Here is a 17,560-nt window from a genome sequence, read left to right on the forward strand (position 1 = left end):
TTATAGATAAGAGAATTACAAAGACACACACACACACACACACACACACATTTACCCAATTAGCAAAATATTTATTTTTCGTATATATACACTTACTCAACTAACAAATACCTATCTATCAATGATGGCACTGGGACCAGTTACCAGAAGGAGGAGTCCTGGGATCCTGGGTGGCTCAGTGGGTTAAAGCCTCTGCCTTTGGCTCAGGTCATGGTCCGAGGGTCCTGGGATCGAGCCCCACATCGGGCTCTCTGCTCAGCAGGGAGCCTGCTTCCCCCTCTCTCTCTGCCTGTCTCTCTGCCTACTTGTGATCTCTGTCTGTCAAGTAAATAAATAAACAAATGATCTTAAAAAAAAAAAAAAAAAAGGAGGAGTCCTGTACTTACACATATTTCCTTCCTTGTGTGTGCGCGTGTGTGTGTGCATGTGTGTGTGTGTGTGTGTATTGTATATTAAGCAATTCGTTTCCTCCTCCCTCCTCCTCCTCCCCTATTATTTTATATAAAGATTGTAAGTGATTGCAAACTTTACAGTTTACTGTTTAGTTGTCGGTGGGCTTGTGACTGAATCAGAATAATTAACATCATCCACATATGGATTCAGTGATGAACTCCTGGAGATAGATACATCTGTTGGACGGTGGGACTCTGTGCTTTTCCTGTTTGGGGGGAGAGGGTTCATGTCTTCATTTGTATGCAGGGTAGTTTCATCTGATAGAGTGGAAGCTACTGTTGTCTTATGGAGGTTCAACTGTGTGTGGAACATTGTGTATGGATACTGAGGGCCCAGAGGGGTGGACTGTGCCAGTTACGAAGCTATTGTCCTGGCGTTCCAAACACAGCCTCTATACTCTGCTCTGCGGTCCTGGGGCTGGAACTCTGCAAACCACATTACCTTGGTCAGCTGACCTTGACAATAAGGGGCACTAAGGAAAGGTTGGGAGGCAGGAGGAGTGGAGACTTCCTCCTTCCTTTGCTTGTAAGCTTATCAGTGCAGCTTAATGCCAACGGTTGATGCCAGCCTCCAGCTGTTTTCCTGCACTCCCAAACAAGCTTCACTGTATCCCGTAAGAGGTATGAGCACCAGCCAGACAGAATCCCTCTTCAGATTCCTGAACCCCAGCACTACAGGATTCCTGTGGGTTCTGCTAACCCCAGGTTCTCCCCTTTATTCCTGCAGCCCTAGAGGCAGCTGTTTCCTGCAAGGATCTCCTCTCATTTATTCTAGTGTTCCTTTTGCTCTTTATATATATATATTTATATATATATATATATATATATATATATTTTATTTATTTATTTGACAGAAAGGGAGCGATCACGAGCAGGCAGAGAGGCAGGCGGGGGGGCGGGCAGCAGGCTCCCTGCTGAGCAGGGAGCCAGATTCGGGGCTTGATCCCAGGACCCTGAGATCATGACCTGAGCCAAAGGCAGAGGCTTAACCTACTGAGCCACCCAGACACCCCCTTTTGCTCTTTGAGCACCCCCCTACAGCAGTGCAATCCAGCCCCTTTTGTAAATTCTCTTTGTTGAAAACCTCGCCTAGTTTCTGTTTTCCTAAGTGGACCCTGACTGACACTAACTATTAGCAAACCGGTACTCACTTTTCACTGGGGCCCTAAGCCAAGAGAAAGTAAATGTGTAAGCGCCAGGGGTCATCATGAGAGTTCAGCCTGCATGAGAGGGAGGCTGAGACAGAAGGCAGATCCCTGACATGTTATGTACCTAGCTCTAGCTGTGCCGAAAACCATTCTACCCTCCCGACAGTTTAGTTATACGGGCTAATAAGTTCCATTTTATTTTATTTTATTTTATTTTATTTTATTCTCTTCTTTCCTCTTCTCTTCTTTTTTCTTTTCCTTCCTTCCTTCTTTTTCTTTCCTTAAGCTATAATTTCCTTAAGCTATAGGTTTTTGTTGTTCACAACCAAAGAGTGCTGACTAATCCGAATTTCTTCATCCCCACCCCCAGACCACGTACCCCATCCCGCCGCCACTGAACAGCCAAAAGCAACCACCTCCTACTGAAAACTTTAATGAAACCAATAAGTTAATAAGTTAACAAAGTGAGGTACTTGCATATCCGAGAACTGGGTTGGTGGGGGGGACCTTGATTGTGGAAGGAGGGAGGGCTTCATCCCAAATCTCCTTTGGTCATAGGGTAATCCCATTCTCCTGACCCTCTCCACAGCTCTGTCTCTGAGGGGTTAGAGGGTGGCTCTCTGGGGACAGTGCAGTGCAGGTGAGGAGAGCCAGGATAGGCTCCATCCAGGGCATGATGGTCACATGCAGAGGAGACATTGGGGCAGAGGCTGGGCACCATGGGGCTGCACGAGATCCAACCCCAGCCCTGGCGCTGGTGCATGCAGGTCCCCAGTCATGAGATGCAGGCTGCTGGGTCTGAGCCCCTCCTCGTTCCCTGGCGCCTCACGGAGGGTCACCATCAGTCCGCTACCCATCCCCCTCCTGCTCCCTGCATTGGCTTCGCAATAGAGGGATAGAAGGGTTGGGATACCAAAGAGGTGCTGGGGGCCTGGCACTGGGGGGGGGGGGACTTTTGCCAGAATGGGGGGCTGCCAAGTGAAATGAAGAGTGAGGTGCAGAAGGAGGGGACACAGTGCCTGTGGGTGCCAGGTGCACAGCTGGGGCCCAACAGATTGGAGCAGCTGGATGCATTATTATTCTCTCTGGGAGTGAGAGTACTAGGAAAGGGGTAAGTCTAGTGGAAGCAGGCCTGGTAACCATCCTGGGGAAGGGCCTGGGGTTTTTCCAGTGCTGTCCAAGCCCCAGGGGCTTAGGCCTGAGTTGTGCTGTAGGGATGCCAGGGAGGGTCCTTGTGGGGCAGCAGAAGCAGCAGTTCGGGCTCCTGGACCAGTGAGAAGTAGAGGTTCTTGAGAAAAGGGAGCAGGTAAAACTCGGAGGTAAGGCCTAGAGAGGCCTGGTGCCACTTCAGAGCTCTCTGTCCTACTCAGATCGAGTGGCAGGCTTCCTCTTAGTGGACGTCACCCTGCAGAGCCAGTCCATTAGCATCAGCTGCAGAACCCCAAGGAAGGCTGACCGGCTGTGTGAGCACATCTCCAGGTGTGTGTGAGACTGTGCATGTCTGTGCACGTGAGAGGCTTTCTGCATGTTGGGGGAAACTTTGTGTGACCATGGGAGCACTGTCCGTGGGAGATTTGGAGGCAAATACAGAAACTTGTGCTGTAAGGTGTCTGGAGTGCCAAGGGGGGAAGCAGACATCCAGCAGAAAGAAGGAGCCCCTGGGAGGGGATACCTGCCAATGGGTAGGGGAGGCAAGGGAGAAACAGGCCCCATGCTGGGTGAGGAGCGGGTGATAAGCCAAAGAACAGGGATGGGGGTCATGGCCAAGCAGCCTGAGACCAGCTATTGCTGGGGGCCCATCTCTCAATGAGGGAGGGGCAGAGGGACCCCATAGGGGTCCCCCAAATTGCATATTTAACATAGTTTGCATATATGGTGTCCAGCTGCCTTGTGGCAGGGTCCTATGCTTGTGGGTACCTAGGGGCACCTTGGGCCCACCCCCAAGTGGGGCGGGGACTTGGCGGGAGGGTTTCCCTGCTCTGTCCGAAGGGCGGGCCAGAGACCTCACCTTGCATAGCTGGAAGCTGGGTCAGGGCCCAGGACCCCAGCGCCCCACTCCCACTCCCGGGTCAGTACCCCTGCCAGGCGGGCCATGTCGGGCCTTGATGGAACGGGCAGGGCACTGGGGGGCCCAGAAGCCGCGGGGCAGCCGCTGCTGCTGCCCTCCGTGCGGCCTGGCATCTCACACTCCTGAGATGGGGCGGGTCGCTGGCACCCCCATGGCGAATATCTCGCCCACCCAGGCAGCTCAATACTGCGTGTGGCCTCTCTCCCCGCAAGGGAGCAAGTTCAAGTAAGAGAGGAGTCCGGAGGCCTCAGAGGGCGGGTCCGACCGCCAGGCCCAGGGGCTGGCCATGTGCTGTCCCGCCCCTGAGAAGCCCCTCAGTCCATGTTGGTGCTGACCGAGCGGGAGATGCTGAGCGTCTGTGCGGAGACGGAGATGTCCTCGTGGTCCACAGGACTATGGTAGTCGGAGGTGATGTCGGGGTCGAAGAGCGGCACTTGCACGGTGCCCAGGCTGGCCGAGGTGCCCGAGCGCAGGCAGCGCGAGTAGAAGCCCAACAGCAGGTCCAGCTTGTGTTCGATGGACTGCACCTGGGGACGAGGCGCGGCTGGGGGCGGGGCTTGAGGCTGGGGCGGAGCTTGGGGAGGGGTGCGGTCAGGAGGCGGGGCTTGGCCGGGGAGGGATGCTTCTGGGAGACGCGGCTCCTCCCACGGGAAGGGCGACAGAAAAGGCGGAGTTGGCCGGAGGGCGGGACGAAGGTGGGAAGGTGGGGGTTCATTCCCGAAAGGAGATCTAGTTGTGATTGATTGGAATAGTCCGGGAGCTAGAGACAGGCAACTGAGGCTGGGTTACATGGCAGTACAAGAAATTTAGACGGGCTTATCTGAGACCACAGCCACCTGGAGACGGGGCTTGGCAGGAGAGGGTGGGTTTATCGGGGTCGTCTAGCAGGAATGGGCGGGCTTCCTGGGAGGCGGAGCTGTCTGTGGGGCGGGGACCCGTGGGGCCGGGAATGCGAGAACCCTGCTCAGGCCTCCCAGGCTGGTGGTCTGGGCTGCGGCTCCGAGAAGTGCACCCTCCCCTTGTGCTGGTCCCCGCGGCCTTCGGGAGCTTCTTGGTCGACGACCAGCTCCGCCATACGAGCGAAACTCCATCCCATACTCACCTGCTTCTCCACCTTGACCACGCGTCCCATCATACTGATCTCATCCACCGCCTCCGTGTCAGAGGGCCCCTTGTCTCCCTTCTCTCGGGCCTTCCGGTCCCCGGGCCCCCGCCCCACAATCTGGTCCACCCTGTGGAAGAAAGTAACCGTCAAAGGGCTCAGACACACGCCAACCGTCCCTCCCTCAAGAACTCTAGGTTGCCTACTAAACGGGGAGATGCAGCCTGCAGTGGTAGGAGGACAGGTGGGAAACGGTGGACTGGGAAAAAAGAGATACAAACGGGAATGTAAGTTATAAGGTGGACAAGGCTGGAGCTGGTCCGACCTTATTTTTCTGCTCTCCCTTACAGAGTGATTCTTGAAAGCGTTATCTCGGCCTGCTGTCCAATTTCTCTCCTCCCTTTCTCTCTTAAACCTCCACCAGTCAGGCTTTCATTCCCACCATCTCACCAGAACTACTGTTGTCAAGATCCCAAATGACCTCCGTGTTGCTAAATTCCATGGTCGACTCTCAGGCCTCATTATACTTGACCTTTAGCAGCACTCCAGCCCTCGGCACATCTGGTCACCCTTCTTCCCGCATATCCTTCATGTGGGGTCGCAAACACCACCTTCTCCCAGTTCTCCTCCTGCCTCACGGGCCTCTCCTTCTCCCTCTCCTTTGCTGGTTCTCCTCCTTTACCTCCACGAAACACTGCAGGACCCAAGGCTCACTCCTAGGACCTCTTTTCTCTCTGCACTCTCACTAGGTGATGTCTTCAGTTCCAGATTTGCAATTCCTCTGTGCCCTGTTGACACAAATCTGTATTTCCAGCTGACAGCTCTCCTCTGAAGTCCACACTGCACAGTCTAACTGCCCCAGCAACACTCCAGTGGATGTCCGATTGGCCTCATAACCCAACACCTCCCAGTTCACCTGAGCCAAACCTGCTGCCCTTGTTGGCTTCTCTGTGTCAACAAATGGCAACTTTTTCCTGTTGTTTCCTGTTGCTCGAGCCACAACCCTTGGCTTCAGCCTTAACTCTCTTTTCTTCTCTTATAGCCCATCAGAAAACCCTACCAGCTCTACCTTTAAAATCTATCTGGAGTCTGCATACTTCTCCCACCCTCTCCACTGCTGCCCCCTTGGTCCAAGTCCCCATCATCTCTTGCCGGCACGTCTGACGCAGTCTCCCGTCTGGTTGCCCTGCTTCCACCCTCGCTTCTGTATAGGTCATCCTCAGCACAACACCTTGGGTGCTTCTTTAAAAATGTGCTCAGATCTTGTCCGTCCTTGGCTCCAACCTCTCCAAGGCTTGCAGCTCCCCCTAGGTAAATGCCAGTGTGTGTGCTGTGGCCCACAGGGCCTTATACAGCCCAAGGGCCATTCATCTTCTGACCTTGCCTACCGCTCTTAGGCCACAACAGACACACTGGGCTCCTTGGTGTTCCTTAAACAACACCCTAGGACACCAGCCCAAGCCTTTGCTCTTGCTGTTCCCTCTGAAAACTCTTTACTTAAACAGTCACAGGGCTGGTTGCCCCCACCTGTCATTTTTTTTTTCCCTCAAATGTCACCTTCTTACCTATTTAAAATCACAAACCCCAACACCCTAACCCTTATGTTTCTCCTTAGGCTTGATCACCATCTGACATGGTCTAGTTTCATTTATTTATCATCTGTTCTCTTCCACTAGAATAAAAGCTCCATGAGGGCTGGGACTCTTGTGTTCCACCAGAGCCCCACTGTCTGGCAAGTAACAAAAGCCCAATGACTATTTCTTAAGAGAACAAGTGAATGAATGCGCAGTGAGAATGCTGGCTACAGGAGAAGGGCAAGGTGTGGGTGATTACGGTCTTGGTGCAAGAATTCTTCTTATATGCTGGGTGGAGAGAAGAGGTGCGGGAGGGTTCCACAGGCAAGAGGGGGCAGCATTGAGGACAATTTGCCTATCCCCTTGGGAGATGGGAGATCACTAATTATTTTACTCCTCCTATTATTTCAGGACCAGGAAACAGCCATCTAAAGACATCCCCCCGAGGAGTGCAGGTCGGTAGGGATCGCACAGAGGACGTGAGCCTGGGTCCTTCTTCTGGCTCAAGACAGGTGCGGGGTCAGTCCTCAGTGGCTTGCAGCAAGCCAGAAGCCTTGCCCAGGCCAGAAACTCCAGCTCCCGCTGAGGGCTCTAGGGGGCGCCCGTGGCTCTGCTCGGGCGCGGGCGGGGGCGGAGGGGCGCTCAGCTCACAGTCCTCGCTTTGCGGCTGGGGCCACGGTCTCACTGCGAGCGCACCCACCGAGCCTGCAGGCTCTTGATCCGGCCCAGCATATCCAGGTGCCCCGCCGAGTACTGCTCGATGACGTCCTTCACGTCGTATGGTCGCAGCGTCTCCTTGAATTTCCTTTTGGCCACCAGGAATTTCAGGATCCTGTCGGGAGAGGGGGTCTCAGCGGGAAGGGTTTCTTTTCCAGCCCGCTTTCCATCCCTTTGCTAACCTTTTGCTCAGCATGAGGGCACCTTCTGCTTGGGTCACTGCAAACAGCCTCTGCTGGGTCTCCCAGCCTCCCACCATGTTCCCACCATGTTCCACTCCCAACCCCTTGATGTCTCTTTGTTTTTGTTTTGTTGTTGTTGTTGTTTTTAAAATGTGGTTGTACCTGCAGTAGCATTAGCCTGGGAGGCCTGGGACTGGGCCTCGTTTCTCCCTGCTAGCTGGGACGCAGGGCAGGCCTCTGTGAACCCTGGTGATCAAGACGGCTTGGGGGAAGGCATTTTTGCATTCACTGCATAAATGCTTGTTAGCCCCACTGTGCTAGACCTGGGCACCCAAAGAGGCATCAGACCCAATCCCTAATCTCAGGAACCCTGTTCCGGAGTGGTAGACAGGACACACAATTATGGGGTGACGAGGGCCATGTCAAGGAATGGAGACAGTGGTCTGGGATGATGAGAAAGGGGCTCTCAGCTGGGGAGGTCAGAGGGCAAGTCTGGAGAGTGGTACATTCCAGTCCCAAAGGCAAGGGGGGCGGGGATGAAAAGAGGCTTTCTGGACACAGACAGACATGGAGGCATGAGTGAGATTCAGTTCCAAGTTGCTGGGCCAGAATGTGCAGCCGAGGGATTGAGCCACCGGGGGAGGTGGGGCGGCATATAAGAAGAGAAAAAGATTGACCTTGAAAAGGCCACTGGTGGGCAGGCGGAGGAGGCACTCGGAAGAGCCCCGAATCTCTGACAGAGATTGGTTAGTGAGCGGCAGGGGTGTAGGGGAAGGGTTTCCTCTGCATTAGCAGGATGGCTCTGCCTGCCTGCGTGGGCAGTGCTTGGAGGCCAGAGTCTTGGGCAGGAAGACCAGACCCAGGGGCGGGGCCTGATCTGGGAGTGGGCAGCTGGGAGCAATTCAGGACTAAAAGGGACTTCCAGGGTTCTGAGTCTGGGTCCAGAATAATTCCCATGGCTTAGGCAATGGGGTGGGTGGTGGTGCCACAGGCTGAAATGGGAACAGGGGAGGAAGAGCAGGTCTGGGGCATGCCGGGGGTGAAGGGTCCGTGGGGCGGCCAAGGAGACCTGACCTGGGCCATGTGGCGGCTCAGGCGATGTGTTCCAGAAGCTGGTCGCTTGGAGGAGAGAGACAACATGTGTAAAAAGGGTGTGGGGAGAGGACTCAAACTCTCTGGGGAGCAGAGAGGGGCCCAGCTGACTCTGATCTTACAAGGAACACAAAACAAAGAGGCTTGTGCGTAGATGCATCAGACAGAGAGGAGAGGAGGCGAGCCTGGAAGGCCTCGGGTTACCCCGAGGTTTCTGGAGCTAAAGCTGCAAGCCAGAGACAGAGTCTAGGCCAAGAATCCATGCCAATAAGCTTGGGGGCCAGAGCCATGGCCAAAGGGCTCAGGAGACTCTGGCCCACTCTTGTCAAGGCAGGGAGACAACCAGTAGAGCCAGCAGGATGGGGCTTGCAAACTTGTTTGACCAAGACCCACCATAAGAAATACATTTCACAGGGCACCTGGGTGGCTCAGTCCGTTCAGCATCCAACTCTTGATTTTGGCTCAGGTCATGATCTCAGGGTCGTGGGATCCAGCCCCGCAGTCTTTGGACCCCACACACTCAGTGTCTGCTTGGGATTCTCTGTCTCCCTCTCCCTCTGCCCCTCCCCCTGCTTGCGCTCGCTCTCTCTCTCTCTCTCTCTCTCTCAAATAAACAAATCTTAAAAAAAAAAAAATACATTTCACATCAGAGACCAGTACACACACACACACACACACACACACACACACACACACACACACAAAACTGAAATGTCGGTTTCATCAACACTATTTGCCCTTCCTATGAGGGAATGCACTCTGCTATTTTCTATTCTGTTCCTTCTTGTTGTTGTTACATGCTGACCGTGGCCCACTACATTGATTTCACTAAGTTGATGTCAAACTGTTGTGATCTGTGGTTTGAAAAGCACTGCTCTAGAGGAAGTCCTGAGGGAGATAGACAAGCTGAGGTCAAGACACCCAAGGAGAGAGACACTTGGAGACACAGAAGCAAAAGGAGGATGAAACTGAAACACAGAGTTGGAGGGAAAGAGGACACAGGACAGACACAGGGAGAGGCAGGTGCCTGGCTGGGGGTGGGGGGGAGAGACGTAGAGAGGACACTGCGGGTGGAGGAGAGGGACTGTGGTGGGCAGCCCTCCAGACGTGAAGAGGATGAGCAAACCCTGCTGGGAGCCATATGCCACCTCCCACCCCACCCACACTCCAGGGTCCCCGCCAGCCAGCTCAGCCAAGGGTGCCAGGCGGGCAGCAGCTGGCCTGCCTGGGAGCTAGGCCAGACCTAGCCAGCAGGGCAGCCCCAGATGGGGAGCAGCAATGGGTGGCAGACGAACTGTTGGGGGGGCACCTCGGGCCTCAGACTCACCTGACGGAGCGGATGACCGTCTTCACAGCGGGCATGACGTCATCCACTGTGAGCTCACACTGGTAGCTTTTCTCTTCTGCCACGTCCTCCGAGGGGCCCTCTGGAAAGTCAGGGGGCCCAGGTAGTGGCAGCAGAATGAGCCACTCCCAACCCCCACCACCACCTGCCGAACCACCCTTAGAGACACCGATATCCAGAGACAGATGCTCAAAAAGGGTCCAGAACCTTCCTGAGGGCACAAGGCAGACCAGGCTCCTGCCTCCCTGGCTGCCTTACCCAGGGTGGAAAATCCTGGTTTCCTGCACACCCATCTGCCCTCTGGCCAGTCAGACTAAGAATCTGCCTGGTGGCCAGGTAAGTGGGAGTGGTTTTGGGGTGCATATGATTTGGCCTGCAGCAAATTACACAAATTACACAGCCCTGGAGGAAGCCCCACAGGTCCCACCAGGACAGTGAGCCTCAGAGAAAAGGGACCTGAGACCTCTGCACATAATCACACACACAGTCTTATCCTCCAGCCGAGAGGGAAGGAAGATCCAGGGGCTGGCTCCCATGCCCAGCTCTGCTGCAGGGAAAGGCCCTGGGAGCACATCCTTCTGTCTCCAGGGGAGAAAAACGCTTCTCCCAGGCTGGCGCACTGCACGGAGAGGGGATGCTGTCCTTGAGGAAGGAGAGGGTTGGAAGACCAGGCAGCTTCTGGGTAGGGAAGAGGAGGCCCTGTGCACCAGCCATGCCCAGACTCCCATAGGCCAACACCTCGCAAAGATTGGTCTGTGGGATTCTGTAACTTTCCAATAAATGGCAAAGCCAGGATTCAACCCCAGCAGACTGGCTCCAAAGCCTGCGCTCTTACCCGCTACCGAGTGGCACCCTCTGCGTTCCCATTTGATTCTTGAACAGTCTGGAGCCCAGCAAAGCAGGTGTTGTGATGCCCAATTCGCAGACCAGGAGATGAGTCCCAAAGGTGGTCCATCATCAGGTATGGGACTAGACCCATCTTTCCACCCCTAGCCCAGACTCTGTCCCTGTCCTGCACCCCCCACTCCACAGCAGGTAGGTCCTGGGCCCCAGGCCCCCGGGGCTCACCCTCAGCAGAGGTGCGGGGTTTGAGTCTCAGGGAGGCCCGGAAGCGGGTGCGATCATTGAAGCTCCAGCTCTTCTGTACCTTGGTGGGGCTGGCGGCCTCGCCCACCTGCTCGCTGCTTGGGGAGGTGGGCATCGGCGGAGGGGCCAGGTGCTGCTTGGAGGGGCCTGTCCGTCGCTGGGAGCTGCCCATGCGGATGCGGTCCTTGATGCCCATCCGGCTGCTGGCAGGGCACGTCGGGTGGGGGAGAGAGCCAAGTCAGCCGGAGCTGGGGATGGGTGTGCAGGGGATATAGCTGGCTTAGGACTTGGGGGTGGCTACTGGGTTTTGATTCTCCACCAAGTGGAGACTTCCTGGAATGGAACAAGGGTGTGGCGAGGGGGACCCTGACCCCTACAGGAAGCTGATGCCGGGTCAGTCTGAGCAGATCCCCTCCCTACCCCCATCTCCCACCCTTCATCGCACAGACAGATAAGGGGTGCACAAGAGACAGATGTCAGAACGGAAAGAGCGAGAGAGACCCAAGAAGGGAGTCAGAGACAGACAGAAGGATGGGAGAGCTGGGCCTGGCTCAGGTGGGTGGGTGGAAGTGGCCACCCCTTTGGGCACAGACAGGCTGCCGAGAGATGGAGAGGCTTGCCTGGCCACGCACACTGAGAACGGCCTCCAGGTGCTCGCTGTACACAGAGGAAGGCTGTGCGGAGTTGATGGTGTGTGTGTGTGTGTGTGTGTCTGCATGTGCGTGCACGCACACATGTGACAGTGTGAGTACCCAGGTCCCAATGTGTCTATATGTGTCAGTGTATATTTTCCTCCTTTCCTGCTGGAGCTCTTTGATCCCACACTGGTCAGTCACGCCCGGTCTTTAGGACCTGGTCCAGTTTTGCAGCATAAACAGGGCCGCCAGGGGTGCAACGTGCCGGCTGCAGAGGGCCTTGGCCTTGTGGGTCTAGCTGCTGGGCCCACATATGTGCCCCAGACATGTCTGGTGCCCGCCCTCCCAGTGAAGGTCTTAACCCATTCTTCTGTGGTCTCCCCTGCCTGAGTTCGACCTACCTGGACAGATGCTGACCCTCCCAGCTCCTCAACCCCCACTGCCTAACGAAACCCCATTTCGTTAGGCAGTGCGCAGGAATACACATGTGTGTGTCTGTGGGTGTGCTCAGACTTCCTTTCCCACACCCCGACTCCCCACCATGTCTCCGAACCTTGGGGAGGCCCCGGGTTTCCCAGGACAGGCCCTAGTTAGCCAATACCTGATAGAGTAACTCTGTGTCCAAGGGTTTCAAGGACCATCTCCTCACTGAGTAGGACCTATGCAAATGTCCCCCATCCCGTGCCCTGGGGTGTCACCACTGCCTCCCTGCTGTGGCTTACAGACAGGCTGGGAACATTCCACCCCAAATGTCCAAGGGTGCTGTCTCGGGAGAGCACCAGCCAGTCTTAGAGGAGGCCTAAGGTGAGGCACAGATTGGGGGAGGAGACTGTGTCACCTACTGTCAGGGACTTTCAGGTCAAGAGTTGACCAGAGGACAGATTCTGGTTTCAGGACTGGGTGGGAGCTAGGGTTCCCCATGCCCTGGGCATGGGGTACAGGGTACAGAGCCAAGGTGCTGAAGAAGATCTCGAAACCAGGGGCACCTTCGGGAAGGCAGCCAGGATGTAGGGCCATCCTTAGAAGTAGGGGCCTCTGCCCTTCTAGAAGGGAGAGGTTATAGGTCATGGATTGGGGCCCTGAGGATATCAGAAGGGAAGGACCAGGCAGCCCCACAATCCAGCATGCTGTTTGCTGGCCCAGGATCCCCTCAACACCTCCCAGAGATTCCAACCAAAGTTTGAGGTTGGCTCTCCCAAACTTTCCTCTGCAGAGCCATTCCTTCAGGCTCTCCTCATGCTGGCAAGCACCCCCCACCCGCCCGGCCCGTGCAACCCCTCTCTCTGTCCTCCACTCCTCCAAGGGGGAGAGCAAGAGGGAGGTGGAGAGGACCCTGACACATAGACAAGGGCCTGGACCTCCGGATCTCTGCGCCCAGCACATCACATTCTGGGGGAAGGGGGTGACCTTCCTGTCATGAGAAGTGTACAAGCAAGACTGAGCTTGCTCTCAGCAGGACTTAGGGAGAAAGGGGTCTGGAGGCTTGCACTAGAGGCCTTGAAAGGTCCCTTTCCAGCTCTGATTCTGCGATGGTTGAAGGAGCTTCCAGCCTGGTTTGTGGGGTTCTGTAACTTTCCAGCCAGCCAGAGGCCCTGGGCTCCTCTTCAATGTAAGAAGGCACTGTTTTCCCAGGGGTGGCCCTGGATTCCAGCTCCTTGGGCAAGGCCCAGGAAATGGCTCACGTCAGCCTCTCTGGAGCCTAAAAGCTCAAACAAAATGGAAAGAAACCTGGCACGCAGTGGACGTCGGAAGAGCTCCTTCCCGTCCCGGGCTCCACAGCGCACGCACAGTCCTGTCTGACCAGCCTTGGCCCTTGTAGCTCTCTCTCAGCCGCTTTGTGGGGTGGGCTCCACATTTACCATCCCTAGTTTGCAGCCTGGGAAGGAGGGAAAGTGACCTGCCCAAAATCCCAGAGCCACTCTGGATCCAGCAAGGATCAGCACCCAGTTTTTTCTGACTTTAGACACTGTTCTTCCTCCGAAACTAGCGATCAGCATCTAAGGCATAGTTCTCCATGGGCGGCAATTTTGCTCATTAGGGAACTTGTGGCAATGTCTGGAAACATTTTTGGTTGTCACATTGGAGGGTGGGTCGAGGCCAGGAAAGCTGCTAAACGATGCTAAATGATGCATGTGACAGCCCCCCACCCCCCAATCCCAACCAATGAAGAATTCTCCAAAACTGGACTTCCTTGGGGCTGAGATTGAGAAACGGGTCTAAGGGGTCTGTTCGTGCCTGGGACACAGATGGGCTAGGCTTAACTGAGGCTACTGTGTGGCAAAGGGTAAGCTCTGGACACAAGCTGCCCTCTAACTGCCCTACTGGGTCAACCCCTGCGCTCACGTCCACAAGAAATGACTTTAAGGATTCCATCTGCTACCAAAGGCCAAGTGCATGGGGAGATGAGGCAGCCTACCCCTTCCGGTGCTGTGTACAGCCCCTCTCTTCAGGACTGTGGATGCAGCCTCATCACTGGCCCCTCTGCCCCTGCCTTGCCTTTCCTGCCCATCAAGCCCACACAGCTCAAGTCATCTTGCAAAGGGGCGGGTCTAACCTAGAGACTCCTTGGCTTAACCCTTCAGGTGTGTCTCCATTTCCTTCAGCCGAGGTTTCCAAGCTATTTTTAAAAATAAGACCTTGACTGTTCAGCATACCTCACTACACAAGGCCGACCATTTACACAGCACCCGCTATGAGCCAGGGATGTTTTGAGCTAAGCAGACGCCATTACCATCCATGTGTTATATCTGAGGAAACTGAGGCCCCCAGGGCTTAGGGTGATGATCCCCTAGCTAGCAAACAGTGGCCAGGTTTGGTTTCAGAACACTAGCTCCTAAGAAGCACTGCCTCTTGGATGAGCCTCCAAGAGCTCTGTCACCCACGTACTCACGGGCCCCTCAACCCACAAGGCTCCAAAAGCATTTTTGGGCAACCCAAGACTCAAGGAGCCCAGACTGCCAAGCAGGGCTTAGAGGATGGCACTCATACAGGGCTTTGGGGTCCTTCAGGACCCAGCTCTGCCCCCAACTTCACTCCTGGCCCCGCACCCTCTGATCTGGCCGTGCTGGGCTGCCTGCTCCTTTCCCGTGGCTGTGCCCTCTCTTGCCTCCTCACCGTGATGCACGCTGCTTTCTAGGCCTGGGATGCCCTCCCTCACGTCCACTCCTTTTCGGGCCTCTTCTAGGTGAAGGGCCTGACCCTGGCTCCATAGCTCCTCTGCTTCCTCCCTTCACTGCATTCATCACACTGAACAGGACTCGCTCTTGGCAAGTCTCCAGGCGCCATCTTTTTTATTCATCCCAGTGTCCCTAGCACTGGCCCTGGAACGTGGTGGCGATGCAGCTATCCGAGCTGGGCTCTAGAGTTAGCGAAAGAGGGCCAATCCCAGCTCCTTCAGGCATCAGCTAGGTCCCTGGTTGGAGGAGGAGGGGGCCGTGGGAAGCCAGGAAGCTAAGCCCAAGGCTGGGCAAAAGTCAGAGTGGGAAGGACCCTCAGAGAGCCTCTAGTTCAATCTGCCCATTCCACAGATGGGAAAATGAGGTCCAGAGAAGGGAAGCAACGTGATCCAGATTACACAGCAGGTCAGCAGCAGAGCCAGAACTCATCCCAAGTCTCTTACAGATGTCCCTCCTGGCAGAGTGGGCACCAGGCCCATGCCCCCCGACCTGGCAGGGGCATCCCCAGGAAGGTACGAGCCTCGTCAGGGCCCCAAGGCAGACGGCAGGCGGCAGGCACATGCACCTTGTCCTTGGCCTATCCTGTCCCCCTCTCCAGCCCCCGAACTGGGTGGGGCAAGGAGGAGTGGGGACAGGAGGAGCAGGCGAGGGGGTACCTCGGTCTCCAGCTGGCGTGGATCCGAAAGAAACTCCGTTTATTACTAAACATCTGGCTGGAAGTTGAGAACAAGACACAAACAGAGGTTAGTGGGAAGGGAGCAGGCGGGCAGAGCATGGGGAGCTGCCAGGATGGGGCTGGCTTCCTGCGGCTGCTGGGAGAGAAGAGCCCCTACCCAAATCATCCTCCAGCCCACATCCCCAGAATGCAGAACTTCTCAAGATTTGCATTAGGATCTTCAGGGCAGCACGTTAAAGATGCAGAGTTCTGTGCCTCTCCTCCAGAGAGTCTCATTCTGTGGGCTTGGGGAGAGGTCCAGGTATCTGCATTTTGGAACGAACACCCCGCAGATGCTGATGCACGAAGTCAGTGGACCGAGCCTTGAGAAACATCATCTTAGCGCCTCATGGAACAACCCCAAAGAGGGGCAGTGCTGGCCTTGGCAATGCCAACCCCCAGGAAGTCCTGCTGCTTGTAGTCCTGGGAGCGTGCTCAGCCTGGGTCCATCCGCACGCACCACTAAGGGTGTGGCCAACCAGAGTAAGTGTGTATGTGTACGTGGGTGTGGGTTTGCAGGGGGAGTCCTGTTCGGAGCCCCCACCCCATAGGACCCAGACAGCCAAGAGTAAGGATATGGCCATTTGGCCTGAGCCTGGTAACTAGTGTCCTAGAAGTCACAGCTCCAACTCATGGGGTGCCTGGGAAGAAGGGACACTCCACCACCATCACCATGAGCCCCGGCCACACAGACACGGCAGGGCAGACGGACACAAGGGTGGGGGTTAGTGAATGCCAAGCCCTTGGCAGTCATCTGGTCCTAGGCTTTGGGGACCCACTGCCCCAGAGCAGTTATGGGTGGGAAACGTGCTGGGCTCCAGGTTCGTCTCGTTTTTTCAGTACCTTCCTATCCAGGCCAGGTGAGACCAGAGCAGACCGGAATCTCCAGAGAGCATGGACCCAGGCCCTGGGCAAGGCTGCTCAAATAAAAGCTGTGGCTGGGGTGGAGGTGTCAGGGGGAGGGGGACATAACACTGAGGGGCCTGCAGGCAGGGACAGAGAATCCAACCCCGGGGCCATACCATGGACTCTCTTCCAGGAAGTTCCCAGCCTGGCCTGGCCATCCACGCTTCCCCTCCTCCAGCCCCTCACCTGGAGGGACCCCCCCCCCCACCCCGTCTCCCTGCTTCTGTTCAGCTCCTGGCCAGAGATGCCCTCACCAAGCACAGGGAAAAAATGCTGTTCCCAGCATCCTCTGCACCAACCCCTCACCACCACACCCTCCTCCACCCCATCCCCAGGCCTCTGCAGCATGGAGAACCCAGAGCCCCTGATCAGCCTAAATACTGCTGATGTTCCGCCTAGGATCCAGAGGCCCAGAGGGCCTCAGTGACTTTCTCAAGGACACACAGCCTCGGGTGTCAGAGGCCAGCTTTCACCACACTGCCTCCTTCCCATTGCAGCATGGCTGGCCTCCTCTCCCCTCCCCTGTTCTGGGCCCAGGGCTCGGAATCGCACCTGAGGCTTAAGGCCCAGATGTCTACCTGGCTGCTCAGGGATGATGTGTGAAGATGAGACAAAACAAAGAGATGGAGAGGGGTCAAGGGAGGAAAGAAGGGGAGCTGAATCCTTGACCTCAAAGCTATACCTTTATAGAAACAGCCCTCTTCCCATACTGTGAGTCAGTGAGCTTCCCTTCTCCAAAAATGCCTGAAATTCCACTACTTTGAACATGTATCTGGGGGTAAGCATTGTTCTTTCTTCTTCTTTCAAGATGCAAAAGCTCCAGGAGAGACAGGTCAAGGGGAAAAAGACTGTTAGGAGCAGCAAAATGTCCCTCAGTAAGGAAGAAAGGCATTGTGGGAGAATCCCAAGAGGACCTTCTGGGATTAGCCAAGCTGTGGACAAGGGTTACACAAGACAAGAGCATTAGTCATTGGCTGAGTTTATGTAGGTCCTACAGCAGTTCTTAGTCACAGAGCTCTCTCTCCAGCTGGTGTCTCGTTCCCAGGAGGCGAGTTCAGTGGTGAGCCCCTTCTAGAGGAACATGCTAGGGGACGGGGTTCCCGGCCCTCATGCCCCAGAATGGTGCCCACGATTACCTGAGCCGTAAGCACCTGTGGCCAGCGGCCTCCTCCTCTCTCCAGCTGCCCAGGAGGGATGGGGGTGCAGGGATGGAAGAGTGAGGGGATGTGGAAACAGAGAAAGAAAGAGGACAAATGGAATGAATGGAGAAGGTGCCGGGAAGGGACGGTGCGGATATCTCCCCCACTCAGACCCTTAGCGCCCCAGGTGGCAAGCAGGTGAGTCCAGCCTGGCCTCTCCAGG

The 17,560-nt window shown here is 55.8% G+C and overlaps 1 protein-coding gene across 4 annotated transcripts in view; it reads right to left on the bottom strand.

Annotated features, from left to right (window-relative positions):
* Positions 1–3,982: 3,982 nt before the first annotated feature.
* Positions 3,983–17,560, bottom strand: part of KCNQ4 (potassium voltage-gated channel subfamily Q member 4) — a gene marked incomplete at both ends in the record, with an annotated part of 50,621 nt that continues 37,043 nt past the window's right edge. For 3 of the 4 annotated variants that reach the window (XM_080802784.1, XM_080802783.1, XM_080802781.1), the window contains 5 exons: positions 3,983–4,195; positions 4,771–4,900; positions 7,045–7,176; positions 9,663–9,762; positions 10,749–10,969. In XM_080802784.1, the coding sequence (XP_080658910.1) occupies positions 3,983–4,195; positions 4,771–4,900; positions 7,045–7,176; positions 9,663–9,762; positions 10,749–10,969 (796 nt within the window). Of the gene's footprint in view, positions 4,196–4,770; positions 4,901–7,044; positions 7,177–9,662; positions 9,763–10,748; positions 10,970–15,233; positions 15,291–17,560 lie in introns of all 4 variants that reach the window. The other variant, XM_080802782.1, reaches the window with a different exon arrangement.

The sequence above is a fragment of the Martes martes genome (assembly GCF_963455335.1).
Source record: "Martes martes genome assembly, chromosome: 4".
NCBI lineage: Eukaryota > Metazoa > Chordata > Mammalia > Carnivora > Mustelidae > Martes > Martes martes.